Source organism: Pangasianodon hypophthalmus, chromosome 4 (assembly GCF_027358585.1).
Source record: "Pangasianodon hypophthalmus isolate fPanHyp1 chromosome 4, fPanHyp1.pri, whole genome shotgun sequence".
NCBI lineage: Eukaryota > Metazoa > Chordata > Actinopteri > Siluriformes > Pangasiidae > Pangasianodon > Pangasianodon hypophthalmus.
This window is the reverse complement of record NC_069713.1, coordinates 15,585,222-15,612,376: the sequence shown is the minus strand read 5'-3', so window position 1 is coordinate 15,612,376 and position 27,155 is coordinate 15,585,222. Positions and strand designations below refer to the sequence as shown.

General features: G+C 39.9%; 1 protein-coding gene across 2 annotated transcripts in view; it reads right to left on the bottom strand.

Moving 5' to 3' along the window:
* arap2 (ArfGAP with RhoGAP domain, ankyrin repeat and PH domain 2) overlaps nucleotides 1-26,153 on the bottom strand; it is a 79,450-nt gene extending 53,297 nt beyond the window's left edge. The window contains exons 1-9 of one of the 2 annotated variants that reach the window (XM_053233666.1): nucleotides 26,007-26,153; nucleotides 19,612-20,533; nucleotides 18,909-18,979; nucleotides 17,579-17,664; nucleotides 17,067-17,131; nucleotides 16,486-16,815; nucleotides 14,498-14,567; nucleotides 7,121-7,241; nucleotides 1,660-1,838 (exon numbers count right to left, since the gene is read on the bottom strand). In XM_053233666.1, coding sequence (XP_053089641.1) covers nucleotides 1,660-1,838; nucleotides 7,121-7,241; nucleotides 14,498-14,567; nucleotides 16,486-16,815; nucleotides 17,067-17,131; nucleotides 17,579-17,664; nucleotides 18,909-18,979; nucleotides 19,612-20,453 — 1,764 coding nt within the window. In that variant the 5' untranslated portion in view covers nucleotides 20,454-20,533; nucleotides 26,007-26,153. Of the gene's footprint in view, nucleotides 1-1,659; nucleotides 1,839-7,120; nucleotides 7,242-14,497; nucleotides 14,568-16,485; nucleotides 16,816-17,066; nucleotides 17,132-17,578; nucleotides 17,665-18,908; nucleotides 18,980-19,611; nucleotides 20,534-25,779; nucleotides 25,985-26,006 lie in introns of those variants that run through there. The other variant, XM_026936678.3, reaches the window with a different exon arrangement.
* Between the last annotated feature and the right edge of the window lie 1,002 nt (nucleotides 26,154-27,155).

The following is a 27,155-nucleotide window of genomic DNA, read 5'->3' as shown; positions in this document are numbered from 1 at the left end:
TAAATTTCTTACACTACTGAGATGCATGTAAAACAATCGACTTGACCATCATCTCGTCACACTAATGTGGCTGAATTCCAAATCACTTCCTATTCTCTACATATGCTCACTACATAGCATATAACATAATGGCATTGTAGAACCTGCATAGTACATCATATGTCCAATAATAGGACACCATTTGAGCCTTAAAAAGACTCCAATTACTATGAGTCTTTAATATTCAAAAGTTGCATTGGTTTTTTTTTTTGCTTTCAATTGTGTGAAGTGCATTAAGTTTTGAAGAATGTAATCTGTTCTGATAGCCCTACAATATACCACTGCTTTATCATCAGCCGTTTTTAACCTAATGAAAGGATCTATAACATCCTGCTTTTCTACACATCTTTCCACAGGTCCACTGAGCAAATGATCGTGATGATTTAAGATATCTCCATAGACCTCGAAAAACTTTCAGACTAATGGTCTGCTGTGCTAAAATGTAACCCTGCATACACTGATGCTTGTTTGAGTTCTGCCTCCTCTCAGGGCTTTGAGCAGGTAGCTGAGCAGAGGATCGATGCGGCACTAAACGGGGGCCAAGCGGCGGCTGCTTTTGTTTGTTTGCCGTGACTCTGGTTCCCGTGGGGAGGCGCAGGGTGACATCTGATCAGGGCAGCAGAGCTGACTGCAACCTCCCCTCCAAGGAGAAAGGGAGGGAATAGAGAGACCTAGCGGCGAGCTCGTTCATCTTGTTAAATTAAATACTCCACTCCGCTGAACATGAACAGAGTCGCCCACTTCACTCTTTCTCTGGCTCCCTCCCTCGTTCTCCATCTCTGTGCTCTTTCACCTTCTCTCCATCCTTCAATTCCCCCTCGCTGTCTTCACCTTCCTCAACATTCTCTCCATCATTGTCTCCCTCCATCTAACTCCCTGCTCTCGTGTCCCGCTTCCCCTCTATTTCTCCCACAGTGCGACATTGTGCTTGCTGTGGAGAAGATTTAAAACAAAAACAATGCAATCAATTTCCATTTATTCTACTTCTTATTGCTCGCCCTCGCCTTCTCCCTATCAATTAGCTGACGAAGAGAAATTTCCTTGCATAATTAAGACAAAAGACCTCTCTTCAATCTAATGCGGAAAGTAATGAAAGGAAAAGATAATATACAGCGCACGTGTGAACGTGAGAATGAGAATGAGAATGAGAATGAGAGCGAGATTGTGCTGGTTATATAGAATCATCCTCCTAGTCTTAGCTCATTTGGAAAAAGAAACCATTTGTTTGTGACTGCAGATACAGTGTGTGTATGTGTGGACATTTTTTTTATACCTTAGTGGGGACCAATTGTCCCCAGAAGGACAGGAATATCTGACAGGTTCAACCTTGGGGGAACATTTTGCTTTTTTTTCCCCCCAAAAACTGCAGCTTTTATTTATTAAAAAAAAAAGAGAGATAAAGTTTCCTTTTGGAAGGTCCTCACCAGAATAGTAAGACAAATGTGTGTGTGTGTGTTTATATAAGATACAGCACACAATCTTTGTCCTTTAGGCTGGTTTGCCTTATACACAGTGGATGCACAAGTACATTTGCACACATAAAAAAGCAGGGGAATAAAACAGGCTTTGTTTTGAATACAGGAATGTGATAGCAAATGCGCGACTGAACTAAAAAGCTACCTGGTCTGTTTTGCAGAGTCGGATTTTGGTTCCCATGAGGCTGAGGTAGACTTTGCCTTTGTGGCCGCGCAGCTCCACGTAGCCGCTCTTGCTGGAGCTGAGCTTACAAGGCGTGTGGGAAACGGATGAGCGAGACTTCAGAGCAGCCTGCAGCACCGCCAGCCATTCCTGACGCTCTCCTGAGGGTGTGACACACAGGAGGTAAATCTGTTAAGAATGTGTGTGTGTGTGTGTGTGTGTGTGTGTGTCTATATAAGCACACATCAGAGAGAAAGAGAAAGATAGAGACTGAGAGAGCAGAGTTATATTGGGTCTCATCCTCCCAGGTGAACAGTATGCAAGTGCATACATGTGTAAATATATTATATGCTTTTTTTATACACATTTCCCTGTGTATGAATAGAGAGACATTGTGGCAGTGGGGAATTAAATAGAAGGGAAGAGGCCTGATATTGCGTGGCATACTTTTGCAAAGTTTCAAAATCTGCAAATGAAGCCTGCATGCAAAAAGCCCTTGTGTCTCATTGGGGAGTGTGTGCATGTGTGTGTGTGCGAGTTGATTGGAAGCGGGTAGCAGAAGATGTCCCTTGAAATTGGTTTAAATGGGACCACAGGGGCTCCCACACACTAGCTGAGAAATATTAACAGCTGGATGCCCCCATTCTATGCAGGTCTACAACACCTGGTGTCAGACAAAGAGCAAGAGAGAGAGCGAGAGAGCGAGAGAGAGAGACAGAAGCATAAAGAAAGTAAGAGAGAATGGAGTAGATTATATTAATACACTATATACTTAATTCATGAGAATACTTGACTTGCTGTGGACATTCCAAGTCTTGTCCACAGACAGAATAAAAAAAAAAAAAAAAAAATTTACATTTAATTTGTTAAGACTTGTTGCTACAGGACGGCAGTCTGAAAAAAAAATCAAGTTTTCAACAAAATAATACATCAGATTGACTAATACACAACAGGGCTGAATGTGATCAGAAGCATAATGTGTGCCAGGCTTTTGCCCTGGAGAGGATTCAAAGCAAACCTATTTTTAATCAGTGCCAACCGGCTAAAACACAAAGCACAAGAATGCCTAGCCCAAGGAGTCTCTGCGGTTTAACTCAGTGCCAACAAGCTAATATTCAGTGCTGATGTTCCTGCAAAGCCAGGAGCCTCCGCCCTCTTCACCACTTCACAGCGAGGTTTTGGCATGTCACAGCTTATTGCCACGTGAAGGGATATGTTTTAGACCTGCTCCTTCTGCATGAGCAGGCAGGAATAACAAACACAGCTCAAACTGATCTGTTCCGTTTAGTTTATCACGTAAACCAGGATGGCACATCATTTGTAAATCATTATCGCAGTATATCACAGTGCTGTTGAATTCTCGAATCAGAATGGTCAGAAGGTTGTTACGACAACAGCACCTCTGACAGTAGAGTCAGCTGTAATTCACAGGTTTATATTAATGCGCTCTTTCTACTACGTTGTCATTTCTATAGTAACGACTCATTCATTGGCACCTGTATGGAAGATGCTCCACATAATAATAACAAAGATAAAGTAATAATCATTGTTATGCTGAAGTTTTCTGCAAGGACATGTTTATTTAACATTTATGGAAGGAGTCTCCAGTGTCAGCATTATTTAATGGTCAAGCTTTTAGCCATTGTCTTATTAACATCAAGAGAGAGAGAGAAAAAAAAAGGCTGGTGAAGGTAAACTGTTTATAGCTTTTATAATATAAGTAATAACAGGAACCAACTTGACGCATGTAACATTAAATGTAACTATAAATCGTTAAAAATTACAAATTAAAAAATGTAATCATTGGCAAATTGCTGTGGTTTAAAGGAGCATTAGGTAAGATTAGTCTCCCCACCCCCCTTCCCCAAGACTAGGTGTCTAACAGTCTAACATTTGAGCGAGTTCATGAAGCTCCGCCCCCAAGGATCTATCGGACTGAAAGTCAGTGTTCCAAATAGGTTTTCTCAGCCACTTAATACGTTTTTGCAAAGGCCACGGCTTAATGCATCAGGTTTTTTTTTTAATCAACATTCTACATATTTTCCAGGTTATCTGTACAGATAAGGAATAAGAAACTTTGACTTTTGCACCTTTAAAAGGAATAAAACACTATGAATAAACTGTTCCTCTGCTTATCACTGCAATGTGACCCTCAAGGGGACATCGTTTGTATATTTTGCACCTTTCACCTGTAAAAATGAATATAATGTATCTTTTGAACTCAATATCTTTTTAAGCTACATACTCAGTTTTTATGGTCCACAGTTGTACCTTTAATGAGTTTTTCCCAGGTGAATGATACATAATAAAAGTACAAGAGACATATGTTTGAGGGCATCACTCCAGTCACAAGCAATGGTACATTTTAGGGTTTTTTTTCTGATAGTGTGTGATCCAAAAATGAAATGCGATAAATGAATGCAGATGAGCCTTTAACCTTGACATATCAGTTTGTTTTAGCACATAGGCAAAGGCATATCGTAATTGCAATGCGTAGCAATATAATCACAATGTACTCTTTTTATACATATCTTTCGGCCCTACAATAAACACAGCAGCACACACAGGTAGACACTGACCACTGACATTTGGACTGAAAAAAATATTGTGTAATAATTTCTATAGCTCACTGATAACACCAAATTCCACAATATGCAAATAAGAGCTTAAAAAAAAGGACATTTTGCTACTGGGCGTGAGAATCCTGACTAATCTCTGATGTTCCCAGCGAGTGTTCTGTGGGTGTTCCGACAAATCAAGGCTTTTGCATTATTTAACAAGCATCAATAATTCAGGCCAAAATAATGCAGGTTGGTCTTTAACCGTGTCGTATTATGCCTTCCCTAATGTGTTTTTAATCTACTATGAGGCATTCCGTAATATGAGTTTTATTTCATTCAATGCAGCTTTACTTGAAATAGAGCACACAGTGGGAGCTGAGCAAACAATGTGAATATGCAGCAAGGTGTACGCCCATGGACAAAAATGATACTCATGGCAGGTGTGTGTTTGTGTGTTCGTTGGCGTGTGGGTGTTTCTGTCTGGGAACTTTTGGATGCTGTATTTTTAGAAAGTGCTTATTTCTCACTCCCTCCACACAAATGGTTTACAGTCACAATACCACAACAACGCTATAAAGTTTGCTTCTGCGTCGCCGATGTTCACCTGGGGAGACCTCCACACCTGCAGCCTGGCAAAAACACTGCACAGCTGTGGACGATCCCAAACACACATACATATTCCTATGCATCTAAATTATTCACTATGTGCTCCCTGGCTCTCGCTCTCTCTCTCTCTCTCTCTGCTCAATCGTGGCCTTTTTCCTTTTTCTCTGTCCACCTCCAACCCTTACACCCACTCCCTTGCTCTTTTCCTCCATCTCTTGTGTTTGTCTTAAGATTGATGACTCTCTCAGTCTGGTATAAAGCTGTTTAAAGATGCATGAGCTGACCAGGCTGTCTCTCCGTCCAGAACACAGACCTGCCACTAATGAAAAAGCTTTGCTAAGCCCTCATCTACACTTACGGGGGGCATTCGAATAGATCCATAGGTCGCAATATCAGAGAGACAAAGATACATTTTTAACAAGATATATAAATATTTTTTACCACATGCCCAAAGCCATAGCACTGGCTTTCTAATCTGCAGTCGGGAGCTACACGTCCTGCATGCTGACAAGTCCTGATGTAGAGAGCGGGCTTTTATTTGCTTTATAAATTGGCACGTTCACGGCCGACGCTGACTTTCCCTGCAAGACATCATGGAATTATATAAATAACACTCACAGCAAACCCCTCCAACCCTGACTGACAATAATGCACACGGGCAGGACATTTAATGCACATATTTAAAATCACGCCATCATCATCCTTCATCATCTTTGTCGTCACTGTGCCAGCACCGTGTTACGGCTCAGCATGAAGCGTGTCTACACTCTGTTGGCTGGCCGACTCCAAGCAGCGGCAATGAGGAGAGTAAAGCTCTCATTAAACCAGACAAGGCCCCGGCTAATCGAAGGAGATGAGCAGTGAGAAGAGCACACACCATTCTGTTTGAGAATGTCTGGCGGAGAGAGACAGAAAGAGCGGCGAGGGAGAAAGAGAGAAAGTGATGGCACAGCAAACAGGAGGGAAGAGATGTGGTGTGAATGAGATTGCATTCCCATCTACCATATCTGAACTGGATGTGCGATTGCTACCAACAAGCATTTCAACAGATGTTTCTGTACAGAGAACAGAAAATTAGTTTACTCAAAACTTACTCATAATGGAAGCCTAAGTAGAATTACTGGATTCCAATAAACATATTTTTGTAGAACATTTTCAGGAATTCCGTAAGTCATCTGTAATGAGTATCATATTTGTCCAGGGGCATACACTTTACCATTCTGTATTTTCTATGTAAACTAAAGCTGTATAAATATGAAATTAAAATCATATTACGAAATGCCTTACAGTATATTAAAAACACATTAGGGAAGGCATAATACGACATGGTTAAAGCTCCAAGCTCAAAATATGTATAAGTCAGGGAAGAATGTGCGTTACTAAAATTTGTGGACACTATAAAAATTCAGAGAATGTCTAAATAACTGAAATGACTTTTTCCTGTCTTGCTCCAGTGTTGGAAACTTGGATAAGAACTAAAAAGAAGTTTTGGTAAATGTTGATCATGTTTAAAATTGCTTACTTAAATACTCCCTGCATGGATGTGTTGAATTGTCCAAGCCATTTTCACCATTTTGCTTGAGCTTGGGGTTTTTGTCTCTGTGTACTGGCTAGGTAGGGAGTTACAGAAGTAGATTTTCTCTTGTTTGTTTTTATCTTTGTTGTTACAGGCTAGTTAGCTTGTGCTGGTACAGTTAGCATTTTTGCTATTTTGTTAAAGCAGATATATTCACAGCCACTGGTAAATGACATCAGACAGCGCAGGCCAAAATAGCAAAAAGTTCTGCCCTTAGACTCAATTATAATATAGTTTCAAATTAATAGGTATATGAAAAGGAAGAAACAAATACGGGAAGGTATGTTGAAATTATTGTCTGTGATAATGGTCCATATTTTACAGAAGCAGCAGACACAAATTATTATTTTTTTTAAATAGCTGGAGTATTCCTTTAAACTTGTCAGAGTGTAAAGGCTTTTCACAGTCAGTTTTTTATAAGGAATATCAATCTGTGAGGATTTGATTAAAAAAATAGATCACTATGGCAATCTGAGACATTTGAGAAAAACACCTCTGCACCCAGGCCATTGATAAAACAAAAAAAAGGTTTATTTTGTTACTTTACTAGAGAACCACCACTGAGTGAGAAAGTTCTGAAGTTTAACTACTCGTGCCACCCGAGGGGGAATCTGGGTGAAAATATAGGAGTGAAGACACAGTAGGAATGAAAGAGAGGCTGTGAATAAGGACGAGCAAGAGATAAATAGAAAAGTCTCACCTTCTTTTTCAACTCGAAAAACAAAGGTTCTCATTGAGGTGACCACCTCAAACTTATTGTCTCCCACAGAGCGCACCTGCTTAACAGCTAGGAGAGAAACCAGTCCTTTAGAGTACATCTCCTGCAGAGAGAGAGAGAGAGAGAGAGAGAGAGAGAGAGAGAGAGAGAGAGAGAGAGAGAGATTCAGTCTTGCTACTTTAAAATCACATTCATACTCCACCCACACACACACCACTGGCATCTACTTCACAGAAGAGTAAAATCCAACTCTCATACATCTGCTAAAAGAGTGATGGAATAGGAGATACACTCAGACACACACACACACGCACGCTCTTACACACACACACACACACACACACACACACACACACACACACTTACACATCCTTTGGATCAAATTCCTGCGTGTGCTCAGGCTCTATGTAAAAAAAAAAAAATACATACATAAACACACACACACACACACACACACACACACACACACACACACACACACACACACAGGTATATAGCTGGTCTGAATACTAAAACTAGGATCCCTCTCCAGCAAACAAACCTCTCACATATTTACAGCTTGGAGATTCACAGGGATGCTGGGAGGAAAGATGGCTTGCCTGTTAAGGGAAAAGGGTATTTGGTCTCTCTCTGCATGCTTCAGACTAACTCAAGAGCAAAAGAGATCACTAGTCGGCCCTGTACCCTATAACCTGAGCCTCAGATCTGTCTGTAATTTCTCCATCATGAAACCACCAGCAGCAGCAGCAGGCAGCTCCATCTCCCCTACACATGAACTATGGGCAAGTGAATTTTTAATCTTGCTAGAGAGACTGATTCGTACATTCCATCTGCCTCTTAATTACAATCATGACCTTGCACTATTTCTGGTCTTCTCTATCCAGAAATAGCAGAGATGATTGAGTAAGGGACTCCCTCCTTAGTGAGCACAAAAGGGAAATAGAGGCACAGTGGGAGAGGTGCAGAAAGTGAAGAAATGTATAACAAATGGGAAGCAGAGGGGCTGACAGCAAACATATTGCGAGGAAATAACTGAGGGAGAGTGAAGGTAGCAAACAAACGATTGCACAAGGTAGAAAGAAAAAGTGAGCAAGGGAGGGGGGGAAAAAGGGGTCATGGAGAGGGCCATCTCCACAAATTAAGGCATGATGTTAACAGTGGCGGCTACAGCTAACCCTAATTATGGCACGGGGCGGCCATCTCCTTTCTGTGGGATTTCTCTCTCTCTCCAATTTAGCACTTCTCCCGTTGCTACGGCGCTAGGGCCACGAACTTAGCAGCATTCTAATGAGTCTCTCTCCATCTAAATTTGGACGGAGGGGAAGAACAGAGGAGCGAGGGATGAGTGAAAAGAGAAACGAGCGCATCTTTTCGGAAGCTAAGTGCCGATAATTAGGCGCTATCTGGGTTAACGTTAATTACACATTTTAATTGTTATTTTTGAGGTCACAGGGACAGGACTGAAGTGCCGAGCGAATGTGTAAACACGAGAAACATCCATAATGAGTTTTAGAGGCGCCCTGTGTAGGATGACAAACGATACATAACACCAACATACAAGTGCATAAGGATTGTGGATGTGCCTTTATTTAATAGGAATGAGCTTTGACATTTGATATATGACAAAAGATTATGACAAATACTGTGTCAATTGAGTTGTGTTTGCATTCAGCCCTGCATACAAACTGTGTGCACAATGTGCTTTTGTGTGAGCATGTGTACATGTGAGTTCACTATTCTGCATGTAAGCACTTTGCTGTGATTCAATGCGGAACATGCATGACAGGAGGACATTATAAGACGGAGCTCTGAGACCTGCTTAATAAAGAAATACTATGCATATGCGCTGAGAGATACTACATGAGTGCTGTAATTTGTGCCAGCGGACAGAATCATTTGTCATCGATCCAAGACCAAATTCACCACTTATTTCATAATGGTTAAGATTAGGATTTGTGGAACAGGTCCTGCACCAGCCTAATTGTACAGGTTCTACACGGAGGGCTGTTTTGCCTTTAACCTTGCTCATACTGCAAAACGCCATTGCTTCATTTCCACTATGGAGCCACAGAGACACCAATTGGCAATGCTGAGGCACTGCAGGCAAAAATAGACCAAACACATATCGCAGTCCCTTTGGATCACGCTCAGAGTTCTGAGTTCTGCCATTATTATGAGCAATAATTTGTAAATGTTGCCAGGAGCAAGCCTGGCGGAGCTCTCATTGGCTCTGCACAGACACTGCAGTGAACAGCGACACAATGACTAACCTCTAATGCTGCTATTGCAGATATGCTAAAAGGCAAAGAGAGGACACTGAAGAAAAAGGACAGCAGAGCACTTTCACAGGGAACTGGCGGCAACTTTAGGAAGAAAGCTTTGCCTTAATTCAGTTCCAGACAGAGAGCTAATCCTATCTCCGAGCCTTTTCAACCTCAATCTAAAGACAGGTGACATTCTAAAACCCTGATTTAAACACACGCGCACACACCCACACCCACACACCACAAAATCATGCTGTCAAACTCTCATAAGAACTGGGAGATAAGGTTGATGTAACTGGCGGGAAACTCCAGAGGGAACAGGCTACTTAGGCTCTTGGGGCCCTAAACAGTGCCAGTGAGAGTGTGTGTGCGTCCCTTCTCCCACGCCTACTGGAGTCAGCAGCGTTTGATGACATCATCAGGTGATGTTGGGGTGAGCGGCAGCTGTCTATGTCTAGGTGGTTTCGTCAGCTGCCCTCAGAAATGTGAGAGAGGACGTGGGAACAATGGCTTGCACATAAAGCTACAATAAACAAGGAGTGAAGAGGATTCAAGTCAAAATAACCCTGAACATGTCTGTGGCATTTACATGTTTGCACGCATCAAATATAATGAATTAATTATTAAAACATTAACATTCATCCTAAACTGGACACTCTGTATGTGCACGTTACATGTAATCCGATCCAAAGTTTTGCACATGCGTGGAGTGAGGTTTAGTGTCAACGTTGCCATAACAACAAGAGGTGCGCAAGTCTAGCCAGTGCGTTCAGGTTCTTAATCACGCTGTTTGCACAGTTAATGAATTTTAAATCATTTATGTGTCAGCAAAACATTGCCCAGGTGTAACGGACAGTGAGAAGAAGAGATTGCACAGCAAAGTTGCTCAGCATTTCATATTTACCCAACATTCACACACATTATCCAACGGTATAATGCATTCACTCATCTTCTAATGTTACTAATGCAGATTCCAACAGCAAATGTAATCAGACACAAAAGGTTTATGTGGCTATTTAATGGATTATTAAAAGGATTACCAACCTTGTTCAAGCAGATTTAATTCAAATTGGCCTCAGTTGGTTTATTCTTCCCGACTGAGGTGTATACACAAAACATTTTTGTCCGATTGAGAGATCAATCAGATTATTAATGGATCATTAGGCTGTATATAATCACAGCTATTTAAATACATGTAATAAATTGTTTTCAGGTACTAGGTCATGCTCTTAATTTAGTTTGATAATTTGCATATCAAACATGATAGGTTCAAGCCATTGAGCCTACATCAAAAACTGAGCTCATTCACACCTACGTACTTACTGAGAAGGTTTCCAATTTAGAAATAAAGTGGGGGAAATGTAAAGGGCTCCCGAGTGGTGCAACAGAAAAGTGTTTGCCTTATCGTCTGGAAATCACGAGTTTGAATCCCAATGAAGCCACAGCTATCCACAGCCAAGAGTCCAAGAGAGCTAACCTGACTGTGCTCTCTGGGCAGGAGGGATGACAAACTCTCTCTCTCCTATCAATCGCAGAGTCTGTAAGCTCTTGTATGCGGAAGAGTGCAGATAGCGCTTTACTCCAAAGTGTGTTACGCCACCCTTTGAGGCAGCATGAGCAGCAGCTTGAAAAGATGCAGTTGGCTTCACGTCTCAGAGGAAGCACGTTAGCCTTCACCCTCTCCGGCTGTTAGGTGTCTTATGATAATGAGTGGGAATTGGCAGAGACCAAATTTTAGAGAAAATGAGGGGGAAAATGGAATTTGACCCAAACATCAATCCATATAAATGGAATCGGCTATCAAAGAGTTAACCACTTAAAACCACATTTTAAGTGATTGTAAGTGGTTAACTCTTAAAATCACATTTTTGTGATCGGAGGTACTTTAAAACTGCATCATAAGTTTCTGTCCTGTATATCGTATATTGCTCGTGTATCACTATATAACCACAGTGATACATAAACGACTAAAAATTACTAGAACACATGCTGTGGCTAATTAGCACCATGAAAGTTAAAGCAGCATGTTTCAGACATCAATGTCTTGTTTCCTTGCTGCTATATTAGATACCTTTCCTTTGAAAGTATTAATGTATGAGATGCACATTGTGAGGAGAAAGAGCTAAAGAACTTGTTTTGACCACAGAATAAAAAAATATGCAAAGAACTCTGACAGTCCAACCACACGCTTCCTCTCATACACACAAACACAGAGCTATGAGCACAAGCATGTCAATGTCCTAATACCTCAAAGGCCACAGAGTAGAAAGAAAATGAGGGAGAATGCAGCACTATAATTAACAACTGATTAACAAGCGCACATCACATGGAGTTCATATGATTGGTGCAGAAAACAAAGTGGTAGGAGAGAAAAGAGCATGGCACGGCTGCCTATAAATCTGACATGCAAACACAGATTCAAAGCGAGACCAACAAACAGGCACAGCTACATTAGGTTCAAAACACAAAATATGATGAAAAGGGACATGGAGATGAAAAGTGAGGGGAGGATAAAAGCTTAGAGATAATTTAATTAAATTTCAATTCAATTATATTTATACACTGCTTTTTACAATACATATGGTCACGAAGCAGCTTTACAGAAATCAGGATGCAGATTTAGATCCCTAATGAGCAAGACTGAGGCAACAGTGGCAAGGAAAAAACTCCCTGAGATGACATGAGGAAGAAACTTTGAGAGGAACCAGACTCAAAATCCTCTTCTGGGTGACACCGGAAAGATACATTGTCGCTGAGTTGCAATGTTCTTACCCTTTTTGCTTCCTCTTCTCTCTTTTCTCCACTGCTAAGCACGATACTAACCCTGCTTCTTCCTTAAGACGTGCAGGTAGAGAGGGAGAGAAAACCACAAAGAGGCACAGAGATAGAGAGGGTGAGGGAGAAAAGAGAGGGAGAGAAAGAAAAGACGAAAAGGATGCTGAGGGAAGCAGGAAGCAGTTCTGCTGCTGACCCTCATTTATAGGAGCTAAATAGGGCTAAAGCAGCGTAACAGCTCAATGCAGACAGGTGCTCAGCCTAGCATGGAGCAATGTCACCTTTCCCCATAAACCCCTCTATCTCTTTTTCTCTTCCTGAAAAAGTGTGGCACACCTTTATACTCAACAATGTCACCTTCATCCACCACCACCTTCACCAACGTTCAAATAGTGGTGCTGCTTTGTGCTCAGGATAAGCCAATATTTAAAAGATGGATGGTTGATAGATAGGTTTGACATTTTACATGTGAGAAGCTGGTGAGTCATCATAAAAACTACTCACTTTGGAGTCATTTGAAACACTAAAAGCTACTAATCTGAAGATATAAAAAGAACCGCAGACTCTCGCGGACCGTCTCTACAGGGCAGTGCTATTGGCAGTTGGGATGCCATTTTTTTTTTTTTTTTTTTTTTTTTTTTTTTTTAAAGTGTTCCTACCTTGTATCTAGATTCGTTGGCCGACAGAATTCACCATTTAATCACTGTAATCCATGCCAAATTTGTCATCCTCCTCCACCTCATCCATCAATGCACAGAGGCCACTACACCACCACCACTGAGCAGATATGACTTGGGTGGTTGATCATTCTCAGCCCTGCAGTAACACTGACCTTGATGCAATGACATTTTAACTGCATTACCATGCATTTACACTTTTACTTTCACCTCTCACCCATGTGATTTTCACTTACGTATTTATAACTCATATAGAAAGATTCAAGTCAAATTCAAGTCAAGCTTGCCAAACAGCCATGAGAGACAGCAGTTGAGGAAAAGGAGTAACATTTTGAGCTTGACAAGCTCACAAGCTCTTTCACAGTCCAATCAGAATTGGCATCAGATACTTTTACTAATGCAGAGCTTTTACTAACAGCAGCCATTACAACAGAGCAGTGATAAAATATCAGCCTCAGCTTGACTAGCCAGCTAACAATCAGAGGTAGTGAACCGTTAACTGACACTTAATGGCAGCCGGCTTCTCTTACCGCAAACAGAAGGCCTGTCAATTATGAACTTTTGGATGACAATTAATTGGCATACAAATAATTGTGATGAATGACTTAATTGTCTTTTCTGTTGACTTCATGCCAATCATTATACAACTATAACGCTGGTTAATTATGCAGATGCACACCCATTTCTCAATAACAAACATTTCTAGACAGTTTTTAAAAAATTGCAAAGAGGAAACATAGTATAAATAATAAATATGCACTACCAGTCAAAAGGAATTGAACACAACCTCATGTTTCAATACAATTTACCTAATGCTAGCAATTAAATAAGGAAAAAAAAATTAAACGATCAAATACATAAATCTTAATAGTTCAGGATTTATACATCATCCACTCTCAGATTCTAATGCGACTCTAAATGAATACTTTATTAAAGGCACGTCAAGCAGCTACTATAAGACTACAAATTACTGTAAACCTAAATTTGTCTCACAGCTGATATTAGAGAGTTTTAGTACAAGACAAATATATGTTGTATGCTAGAAGTGCAGAATAGTGATCGTCCCATCCTTGCAAACAGATCTACATTCTCTTCTGAATACAATAAATTCACAGACATTTCCTAGCTGACTTGTGCCCATTACTTTACATAGATTTTTGAATAATTATTCAAATGCAAATGTTTGCTGACTACATACTGTATATTTATTATGGAAGCCAATGGTTAATTGTAATTACCTCAAATAATACTGATCAGCTCAAAAAATTGTGATTAGGTGATAATGTAATAATTGTGACAGGACAAGTGTTTTAATTAATATTTATGAATTAACTGCTAGCAGTCTAAATGGCTGTTTAAAACATAGTAAAGAGCCACATTTGACTTGTAAGCTGCCTGAGGAAGGGGCCTGATATGGGCCTGCTGAGGGTTACAAAATAATTAAAAATTGTTGTTAGATGGGGGTATAGAGAAAACGTGTGAAAATGCATTTGAAAATGAAATGGCTATTAATGCATTACTATCTTCCGGTATGAAACCACACTGAGGCAGTGATGGAACCAACGCAGCACAATCACTGAATGTGTGTGTGTGTGCGGTACTGAACAAATAAGTGCATGTGTGTGGAAATTACTTTCTCTAACCTTGTCATTGTTATAGTAAGTAAGATTCTCTCCATCAAACTTGACCCATCTTTTCTGAAAGACACGATTTCTGAAAGTGAAAATGGAGAAGTTGGTTACAACAATGAAAAGCAATAAATCTAAACACACCTATAACTCACAATGACTATGCTCATTCATTTTGAAATTCAGTATGGCAGTGAAACAGAAAGCACAATCCGAAACCAACTGCCATCAGTTTATTAGGCCAGTGTTCAACAGTTTAACACCCTCATGTAGCTGGTTTCAAAACCACAGACTACAATAGAAATAAAAGTGGATTTGACACTGCTTAGCTCTTTAACATCTCAGTAGGACCACACAACAAAAATAACAACCTTTAAAATAGCTGTGAAGATACTATGAGTGCCATTTCCTCCAAAGGATGGTAAAATACAGAAACCACTACAGAATACAGAAGCAGCACTGAGAAGAGCGCTGAACTGAGCAAAGTGTATATAAGAATAAGCAGTTTATCATTAGGTTTCACTAGCAGCCAGTCCTTTCATTATGAAGTGTCTTGGCACTGTTGCAGCTACTGTGTACTTTTTTCCCCTCTTTCTTTCATTTTTCATCAGTTTCCTAGGAATTTAAAAACAGAATTAAAACTGTAGAATAGTTTAAGACTAAACTTTGAGTATGTCTAGAATGTAGATTAAATAATAAATTATTTGCACTCTTCAGGGTTCAGATGAGACATTTCCACAAGCAGTGATTTATAATCTCAAAACCATCTTATGTAAGAAGATGCAACTTATTTTCAGTGAAAAGCTTATGAAGCTCTTTTGTACTATGATGGTTTTTGCAAACCAAACCATGTGTCTAGAACAGAAGCCTTAGACCTCAGTGGTTTGGTGGCAGGTAATTATGAAACTGATTCACAATGCAATGTTACTACTGACTTCTGATCACATAAATCATAAGACTTGAAATGTACCAATGTTCCCCCCCAATCCCACTCAATCAAAACTCTGATATTTCACATAACTTGGCAATAAAAGCTTGCAGAGAGTCAACTTAATTCAGTCAGTACTGAAAGTGTGTACTGTGTATGCCTATGTCAGACTGGACGCAAGATTCCATAAAGGTGAAAATTACAACCCAGTATTATAGTTTTATTTATAATGAGGGTGACATCACATGACAACCCCAAAGTAGCAGTGCAAGTGTTTTACTTAAGGAAATTTAAGGCTTGTTAAGAGGACTGCTCTCAGGCTTTAGTAATTTTACAAAACAATGTAGCAAACAAATTACTTCATTTTCACCTGAGAAGTATGTTCTGCTTTGAAAATCTAGTAGCAAATATTCCACACACAATGGGACATTCCATTACCACGCAGAAGTTGATTCTCTTTCTATAACAGCACATCCTGAAGCATTTTATTTATTATTATCATTTATTAAAGAACAACACGTCATGTTCTTTCTCCATTTACTTACATCTAATTTTGTGGAACATTCACAAAACAAGTTAGTGCCTGTTATCATTTAAGTTACAGCAGCTATAAACAGTCCTTCACTCACCAGCCTCTCCCTTTTTTCACTTTAAGCTAATAAGACAAAAAACGCAGCTTGTCATGTTACCAAGAAGCTGCAAAGCCCTCCGTCCTGAAGAATTTCCCATGTTGGAAAACTTAAAGCGACAGCTTTACTTCTGACTGTTACATAGTGCTGACACTGGAGACTTCATCTAAAAATGCTAAATAAACATCTACTCACAGAAAACTTCACCATATGTTTTAATCCCTTTATGTGTGGCATTTGCCATGTAAATTGTGTAAGTTAAAATTGAGAAAATTGAGAAATTCAGCGCATTAACATAAATCCTGACTGAGACATGCTGTTATAGAAAATGAATCAACACCTTCTGACCAGCCAGAACGGAGATAATGAATAATGGTAGAATAATGCATAATGTCCACTGTATACTTATTTCAGATTTGCCCTAATTCCTCTGCATTATTCCTCACCCTTGAGGAGAGAGCTTGTCCAGCCAGCCCATTTTTATAGATTGTTTAGGGCGTCCGTAGAAGCAGGCATAGGGTGATATAGATGATTCGCTGTGGAGAGGAAGAGTGTGTTGCACCAGTCGAGAGAGAGCATCCAATGGCTCACTACAAACACCACGAGAATCCACCTGTGACTTGGGTCCAGGCTGTGGGAGGGACTTTGGTGTGCTTAAAGAACACTCATTGGCTGGCTCCTGACTGGGAACGCATTGCTGAAGCAAAGCATAATCATCACTGAAGCGCCTGCCTGTGCTTTCTGACACCTTTTCTTGTTGCTTGGCCTGCTGCTTCCTGTATTCAGAGGGGAAAAGGAAGTGTGAGTGTGTATTCACACGTACATTTCATGACACAGATACATGACATTATGATTTATTTTTCAAGTTTTTAGTTAGACATCTTAGAGTATTTAAATATGCAAGTAGCAAATAGCAAACAATTGTCCTCTCTATCATCATTGTCTCTCTCAGAGCACAGAAATTAAAGAAGCAAGTTGTTAACCCATGTGGTTAACATGCAAGTTAAAATAGGCTGCCATACACTACCTCGGTATTTTCTGTTCCAGTTTTTCCTTTGTTTCTTGGTTTAACATTTCCTTTGTATCCACAACCTTCAAAAAAAAAAAAAACTGAATTACGGTACTTGTCATGTTTATAACATATGGATGCTTACTGGATGTGTGGAGACAGAAAATCTCAAATGGTTTCAGTGGCATTTACAATCAGTGTTAAAAACATTACTGAAACTCTGACATAAACTCAACATAAGGAAGTGAGTACAAGTAAAATAAAAAAAACAGACAATACATCACTCAACACCTGAAAATCAAAAGTCTGGAAATATTTTAGACTAATAGGGAAAGTGGCTATACTCAATACAAGAGTATATTTCTAGGGATCAAAATATTCTTCCTTTTAGAAGTGAAAAATGAATATTTAGCTTCAGAATTCTGTTGCTCGGTCACTGACTCTATTCAAAATAATGTCAGCAATATTAAAGCGGCTTTTATGAGGCAGATTGGGCTATCGACACAAGGTCCAATCAGGATTTTACTTACTAGTTTGTTTTCTGCAATGGTGTTGTAGAGGTAAACTTCACCATACGGACTGATGTCCTCAGATGTCAGTGTCCCGTGAAGAGGGGCTGAAATACAGAAAAGCATCATCAGTAGCATATTATACTCAAGTTAACTTCCAAGAGAAGAGACTAGAAGAGACGAGAAGAGAAGAAATAAGAAAAGATGAGAAGAGAAGAGACAAGAAGAGCAATGCAAGTGCCTACACTGTCCTTTAAAACAGTCATTCGACCAAAGAGGCTATAGCTTGGCCGACTGGTTGTCAAGGTGACAAATGAACACGCTATCTGGACGGTGATAGTAAAGGGCAGCAGAAAGTCCAGAGCGCTCTCTTCAGAAGGACACACACACTCACACAGCTCATAGACAGGACCACACCAGTAGATAAGGCTAGACCAGAGGGGGTCTGATCCACAGTGCAGTATGTTATCTACGACAGACACTGTATCAGATCACTTAGCCCGGTGGCACAGGAGTCATTTCTGATCGGTGTCATCATTTATCATTATCTGCAGTTGACCTTCTGACTGCACACAACACTCTCTCTCATTTCTCCCTCTACGCACTGTCTGCACCACTGCAATATTGCAATATCCATTAACAGAGAATCCTATCTATCATGGAACAATAGTTATTAACGTAATTAGGCTAATATTTTAAAAGGTACTTAAACAACACTGAAGAGCTGCCGCATAACTAGATAAAGGTAAATGAAGTTTTCTGTAAATGCTACAATGTCAGTGCTGTAATTCCATAAACTTGAAGTGATTCACATCTTCCCAGCCTCCATTCATATGCATCATCTTTGTCTTACACTACCCATCACTCTTTCTTTTACTTTCTCTTATCCGCCAGGGCTTAGAAGCAAACAGGGGACTGGAGATGTATATTATAAATACAAAATATCCTGAAATACCACCGCCCTCTTACATAAGGCTTCAGTTCAATATTCCCTGTTCCCAATTCCCCAACCTCTATGATAGCTGTCATGCACAAATAATTTTGGAATAGTCTCTACAGGAAACAGAAAGCACCTCTCCTAGTAAATTTATGCACACATCCAGAGAGCCACAAAACAAGTGTTTTCAAAGCCTTCTGCAACTTATGTAGTTTTGAGAGTTTGGCAAACTAGGCCTCTCCATACACAAGAAGATGACAAGCAGCTTCCATTGAGACCACAACAGCACTGGTCCTCTCTACCTCCCATGACAGACACCATACCATTGCCGCATTCCGTGGGATTAAAACCAGCACAGCTCGTGATCATGAAAAAGATAGCACTTAAATAAAAAGCAAATCAAGTTGAGCATACCTCTCTGTCTGCTGCCGCTGGGATCCTCTGTGCCGCTGGGCTGCTCCATGCCGGATTTCACAGACACGTTCCTATGGATCAGTAGAATCACTAGTATTGGTCTTCTTAAATACACATATTTACATACTACTGGAACCAATTTCAAAGTCTCTTATTGGTTTATATGAAGTTTATATGAAGAGGATCAAATAATTACTGATTCCGAAATAAGTTTTTCAAGTTTTTCCAACCAAGCTAAGCTAATAATCAGATAGACAATACTAGAGGTAACAGCAACAAAAAACGTTCATGATTCATTCATTCTTCTTCAGCAGTCTCTTTATAATGGCCAGGGTCATCGTGGATCCGGCCATTCACACACTCACTGGGCAATTTAGCGTAACCTATCCCCCTATATGCACGTCTCTGGACAGTGGGAGGAACCCAGAGGAAACTTACATAAACACAGGGAGAACATGCACAGAAACCTCACATAGCCAGTCACCTGAGCTCAGGATCCAACCCAGGACCCTGAAGCTGTGAGGCAGTAATGCTACCCACTGTGCCACCATGCCATTATGACCCTCAGATATCAGTCTAGTTGCTTACTACTACCATTAGTCATTATGGAATGTTTGTATATTCTATACATTTTAGACACACATGCAAGAAATAAAACTGTCTCAGTTCAGTGCTTGAAGCAATATACTTAGCAACAACGTACCAGTCATGTGGTGGTATGACGGTGCGTTCTGGGATCTCCGGGACAGGCCTGTGTCGTAGCTTGTAGGAGCGTGTGGGCCATGGACCAGAAGCTGTGATTGGGCTACTCTCATATATCTCATTATCCACCATCACTCCCTGGAATCCTACTGAGCAACCTTCTGAGTAGACATCATCTTTTACACCCAGGACTGGCTGTGCAATGGAAGTAGCAGCCTCCTTTAAGAAGTTCTCCCAATCCGAGGGCAGAGACTGTGAGGAAGGTGACAGCGATTCACTGCTGCTGGCCAAAGAGGCGGATCTAGAACCTGAAGAAGACGCTTTGCATTTGCTACGTGGGAGTGTGTGGGAGACAGTGGAGATAAAATCAGGTTCACGTTTAAGTGCTTTCTCTTTACAAGTCCTTGCAGGAAGAGTCTGGGTTTCAGACAATCTGTTATTTTCTCCAGTGCTGTTTGTCTCTGTATTTTGAGAGGAGGTTACTCTCTTCCCTTCCTTAAGAAAGACAGTTCTAGGAAAGGGAACAGGCGTTTTCTTCCTTCCTGCCATCTCAGAACCTTCCTTCTTCCTTCCTGCCATCTCAGAACCTTCCTTGTCACGATCTCCTGCCATGAGGACCTCAAGGTTGTGCAGGATTCTCCGCCGATGGCCAGTGGGGAAGTGAGCCACTTGCAGGAGCTTCTCCTCAGTAAGCCCCCTGCAGTCTGCCAGGGTGTGGTAGCCTGCCTGAGTAAAGCTGGTGGCATACTGAGGCAAGTGAAGGCTGGAGAGCCAGAGAGAGATCTCCTCACTCGGGTCCAGGGGGAAGGAGGAAGGGGAGCCATCTGGGACTTCACTGGTCATGGCAGTGACAGTATGAGTAAACTGACCTGAAGGGTTGGTGCCATGAGTAGAAGGTTGTACTCAGAAAGGAACAACACTCTCTAGAAGTGAAGAAGGATTGTAAATCAGTTACTGAACAGAAAAATGGATTAGTAAGGAAGGTGACAGTGATAACAACGTTCACTTTTTTATTAGACAAACAACAAGTTTTTGCCCATTATGGCCAAGTCTAAACATATACAGATATTTTTGAAAATGTAGTTTGTTTCTATATATTTGGCCTACCATCAATATATAAATCGACAGCGATATGAAAACAGCATTTAGGGTCACTGAAACGGAAGCTTTTTGAAATTTTCACTGTTTGTGTGTGGACAGAAAACAAAACCTGTTTTAGAAAATGCTAATGTCAGGGTGCCAACCTGCACATGCACGTTGTGGCTTTGCCCGTGTTATGAATGTGCTAGGACTCTGTTTATCATAGCTGCTGATCAGTTTGTTAGTTTGTGATCTGTAATATCTTGGTCACAATTTGTTTTACATCTTTTTTTAAACTACGCCTTCGTGCAAATTGCCAGACTATGATTCATACTGTACAGCTCCTGAATCCACCACTGTGGTGGTTAAAAAAAAAACACTCCAAATGGAGACTTTTGGACAAGATCCAAGTGTAATATTAAGCAGTAGTTCCACCTCATCATCAGTCGACACATATGGATCCTTGTTCATTATTTTTATTTTAGAATTTTGGCCAACCGTCACCAAGATAAAACAGTTACTGAAGAAAAGTGAATGAATGAATGAATGAAGGAACTTTTGGTCATATTGGTGGTTTCCCCTTCTCTACCTCTCAATACACATGCTCTTAACATTGCTCTTGAGGCATCTGACATAACAGTTTGAAATACTAACACCACCTAATTGGTTGGCATGCTCATGTGAGTGTTTTTATATTGTTTTATGGACAGATATATTTTGTTGTGCTGTGTGTTGTGTGAATGGGAATTTTTGAAAGTGGGGGTGGGGGGGATTAAAAACTGTTATCAGAAATGTCTGTATACACATTGATGGTATAGAATAGATTCAATTCTATTGATTAATAATGATAAACAAAATGGAACTACAATTATGAATAAAAAACTTATACTCATTAAAAAAAAGGCAACAATAAAATCTGAACTGCAGCTCTAAACTGCAGCTCTAAACATTCTCCCTATCCCCAGACCACAAAAGCTGATTAGGCCAACAAGAGGACAGGTCGATAACTAGGCTACGCACATGCACACCATGCTGTGGTTAACCACTCTGTAGTCATCGCCTGGCAGAAATGAAGCTGTTGTTTGCAACTCACAACTAGACATCTTTTGCTTTTGTTCAGTTGCTGTTTGTGGCATTTAAAATAAGGTTATATTGTCTAGTTTGAGATTCATGGCCAATGCCCTGTACTGGAAAAATTCATCAAAGAAGCAATACATGAATCAAAATAAATGCTTTAAAAATGTACAAAGAGATGCAAGAGCACTAAAAACTTTTCTCTGTTTCACAAGTCCCTAAAAATTAAACACCACTCTGCTTCTGCAATTTCCCCCAATCACTTCTTCTTTTGGGCTTTATTATATTTCATACAATAAAACCTACATGTTCACCACTTCAGAAAATGATATCCATTACATAATCTGATCTGAAACAGTTAGCTGTGGTAGTACCTTGAAACTTAGTTATGGTTTGCAAAGATACATACGCATAAAGAACAAGAACAATAGCATCTTGCAACAACACTAAGGAAATTGCTTCTATGTCATTTACACATCACAGAGAAAGCAAGCTGAACGGTCACACATTTAGTCTCACATGCCCGAAAAAAAAAGAAAATGAATGTAGGTTAATGATTTTAGCAATGACAATGAACTAACCACAGGATCTACAAGAGAACTGAGGCGGTAAGCCAATATATACATCACACATAAAAAACACTCCATTTGAAATGTTCACTACATCAATGCAGCTCTGCTTCTGCTGGGCCACTGCATAAGTATAACACCTCTTATAACACCTCTGTTGAAACGCATAGAACTCGCACTGCTGCTGGTTGTCAGAGAGGGGAAAAAACATCCTGCTCAGTGTGTGGGACTTGCAAAACCCTTTCCAACCACTATTTAACCCACATCCAACATTATGACCACTCAAGTGTCATGTGTAACATTTGACCTGAATGTTTCGCATAGTTTTCTGAGAATTTAAACGAGCTACAGGAAAAGATAGTTATACTGCTTTTAATAACGTAATATAAGTTTCTTTTCCTGTAACTCGTTTAAATTTTAATTAAGTTATTCTATATAAAATAAGTTATTCTGAACTTCATTTCTTTAGTTTCTTACAAATGTGAACCTTGACATTAAAATGCCATTTTTAAATATCAAAAAAAGTGTTTGTTTAAATATACGTCCATTTTAAGACAAATATTTGAAAATGCATGATTTACGACATTCACTTTTCATAGCCATGAAGACTTTGTGATGGCAGTAAAACAATACAGTTTCAATTGTTTAAAACAAAAAAAACTCTTTGTTATACTAATTTTCTGCCTGATCAGAACTGTGTAGGCGTGTCACATCACATACTGATTGACAGCTGCGTCTCCGCGGCAACTCATGAACAGTGCTGTTGCTAAAAATGTATGTAGGAATCGCAGAGCTTGTGCTTCCACTGTGCTTTGGTGTCATTGCATGGTCTGTGTATTGTGTACATATTTCCACAAAAGTAAGGTTTGTGTTATTGCAGCTTTATGGTTTCAAAGGCTACAATGATCAGCAGGGCATAGCCACGCAAAATGCAGAATCAGCACTCACATCATTTTATTAAAACTAATTTTAATGTCCTCTCATTTAACTGCATTCATTGTCAATGCTTATTAATAATTTAGGATCATGAGTTTTGCCAGCAAGTTCAAATCAAGTTTGTCATAATCTTTCGATTTATAATATCCCGAGATTTTATCATACAAATACCAAAAGCATTGACAGAAACTGTGTAGTCTTGGCTTTGCAGTGTGCCCGTGTGTACGTAACAGTCTAGATCATAATTATTTCGATTACAGTGCAGCCACTCTGATAATTCTCACCATTTAAAAAAAAAAAAAAAAAAAAAAAAAAAAAAAAAAAAAAACACACACATACGCTACTACACTAAAATAGTGCATATAAAATGCTGTAAATTCTAACTACATACAGTTTTGCTCATGCTTTCCTGTGTGGCCAGGAAAGAAGTCGTTTCTGGGGGCGGGATAAAGGGGTAGCTGATGTAGGCAGATGGCTAATTCTCATTGGTACATCGCCGCTACCAAATATAGTCCTTCCCAGCTTAAATCAGCCAGAAGAAAACCACAGAAAGAAATTCAGAAATCTTCTTAAAACCTTCTAAGAAGATTTCTGAATCAAATATGAAAGAAGTAAGAAGTCAGTTATGAAAAATATGTTGACAGGGGCTTGAACGTTCACAAGGACGACAGAAAAAAAAATCTCTTTCAGTTTTGAGACATTTTGTGCAAAACTGAAAAGTATTTGTGTACTGCTGGTATTGAAGATGACTACAACGCAGGCAGTTTTGTTGTTTTTATTATTGCAAATATCCCATAAATTTGGAAAACACAATATGCAGATGGTGTAAAAATCATCTAGGTGTATACACTGCTCCCTTTCAGAACTTTATTCAGAATAATGGAAGGTAAAATGTGACTACCACAGAACACTGATACTCTTTTACTGCAAATGGCATCTGAATTTTTTCTCTCTGTTCATACCCTGAGCATGCTTTAACACGCCCTGAAATTATGCACACTCAGTTTACAGCGTGGAACGTCCTCGCAAAATATTGGGCCGTAGTACTATATGGACTTCCAAAAGTAAGACGAGGCACAAAAAATAATGCTTATTAGCTTGCATGGTGCACAGACCTGCATCTTTCATTCTGACTCTATCAGTACTGCATTTTTTCATTTTTGCATCTATCAGGACTGCATCGTTCAGCTTGCATCTATCAGGACTGCATCCTTTAAGCTTGCATCTATCAGTACTGCATCCTTTAAGCTTGCATCTATCAGGACTGCATTTTTTTATTTTGCATCTATCAGGACTGCATCGTTCAGCTTGCGTCTATCAGGACTGCATCGTTCAGCTTGCGTCTATCAGTACTGCATTCTTCATTTTGCATCTACCAGGATTGCATCGTTCAGCTTGCGTCTATCAGGACTGCATTCTTCATTTTGCATCTACCAGTACTGCATCGTTCAGCTTGCGTCTATCAGGACTGCATTCTTCATTTTGCATCTACCAGGATTGCATCGTTCAGCTTGCGTCTATCAGGACTGCATTCCTCATTTTGCATCTATCAGGACTGCATCGTTCAGCTTATTGTGTGCATTATGAACGCCACTTTGAACATGTTCACCAACTGTTTTTTAGCATTAAAAACAGCATTTACCTAACAGATTCATATCTAGTCTGGTCTAGTTCTTAGATAAGTTTAGATTTGTTATTTATCCTGACTCGAAAACACGTTCGTACAATATTTCATCCATTTATTATCAGTTAATTGGTGTATTTTAACAGCAGTGAAGCTCTCCCTTCAGTAATCATTATGTTATGTTGCTATTGAAGAATGCACTCTCAGAAAAATATTCTCTATTACGCAGAAAGGCATGTAGAGTAGTAGTCTAGGTGAAAGATACATATTTAAGGTAGAAAAGAGAGCAGCAGCACCTCAGTGTCAAGGAATTGTACAGTTCAGTCCCTTCTTCTGAGTCTTCATTTCAACAACAACAAACAATAAACAACAAACAACAAACAAATTGACTTTGTAATGTGCAGAAAGCATTCCCTTTCCTTTCAGGCTGTAAGTATGGATTCATGGGAGTATGAGGGAGAGTGGAATAAAGCAGGAAAGCAGAAGAATGAGGAGGTGTTCTGACTCATACATATCTGCCATCTTATTCTTTACAGCCACAATGGCCCTGGAGCAAAGTCCAACTACTCAGAATACTTCATCTGCCTGACATTTCTCTTCTCCTACTAACTAATAACTCACATTTCATACATCAGTGCTCAGTGTCCCAGTCAGTGTAGCACCAAAGCCTTTCTCCTGTGTTTCTCACATAACACGTTAAGCCTTCTTAAAGGAAACACTCCACAGGTGAGCTGAAGTTGACCAAATGTTTGTTTAAGGAGCGTCTGTTTGTTTGTTAAAGGGAAAGCACATACTGTTGCCACTAACGCGCTAACTGAAACCGAGAAGCTAAAACTTCCCTGGCAGCTGCTTAGAAAACATTTCACCGCTATTTTACACTACTCACCTCAAATGCAGGCTGTTTCAGGCTAAATCCACTTTACAGCTTGACTGAGCTCGTTCTGGGGTTTTTTTTATTATTTATTTTATAACCGTCTCTTTCCACTTTCCTTTTCAGTTTAGCCACCAGAACCATGTCGGCGTGGTGCAGTGTAGTGTGTAGTGTGGAAGCTACAGCATTCATCCGTTCCGCCTTCTTTCCGCGTTAGAAACCGCCCATAAACGCGAGCTTACCTGAGCCTGGGAAACTCAGGCTAGTCATATCCACAGGACGCCTCATGAAACAAGCACAGAAAACTAATTAAAACTGCTCTCTCAAAGTCCATCTCAGGGTAAAGCCTGTAAAATTATTTCGTGTTCAGTTCAGAGGCCTCCAAAGTGTGTGTGTGTGTTTTGGGTATTAAATATTTAACCCCTCAGGGTAGGCATACTGCAGCAGCCGAGCCGACCACAAATAACATTAACAACTATATGTTATTTTTTTGTTGTTTTATTTTGTTTTAGAACTGGACCCGGGATTTCACAATTCCATACATTTACACAACCTGCAAATCCATATATTTAACCAGTTTTGAAATCAGGTTTTATTTTTCTCAGTCTTGTTAGAAGTTTGTGTACCTTTGTTGTAGTGTCGCAGGATGACCACACGAGGCCGCCATTAACAATATTGTGTGAATTATTGTCATTTGTTCGTGGCTTAGAATGTACAAAGAAAACTTGGAGATTTATATATATATATATATATATATATATATATATATATATATATATATATATATATATATATATATATATATATAATTATGTAACTTGTGTTTACTGACCAAAGCAGTGGTGGTGGAGTCTTCTCAGATGTCTTCTCTCATGTTAAATGTCTTGTGGTCAATTATAAAAAATAAAAAATGATAAACAAACATTCTCCAAAATGGCGTTCTAGCTGCACCAGTATCTCAGTTTATTCACCAGTTGTGTATGCTGTATCCTTTTGTTCACACAATGGTGCGGCACGGTGGCACACCGGGTAGCACGGCCGCCTCACGTCTCCAGGGTCCCCAGTTTTATCCTGAGCCCAGGTTACTGCCTGTGTGGCGTTTCTGTAAATGTTCTCCCCGTGTCCATGTGGATTTCCTCTGGGTTCTCTGGTTTCCTCCCACCTACCAAGAATATGCCAGTAGGCGGATTGGCTACACTAAATTGCCTTTAGGTGTGAATTTGAGTTTACATATTGTCCAGTGATGGACTGGTGTCCCATCCAGGGTGTATTTCTGCCCAGTGTTCCCATGATAGGTTAACAAAAATAGTTGCTGATGAAAAATAGACAGAGAGAGAGAGAGAGAGAGAAAGAGAGAGAGAGAAAGAGAGAGAGAGACTAAAATAGCATGA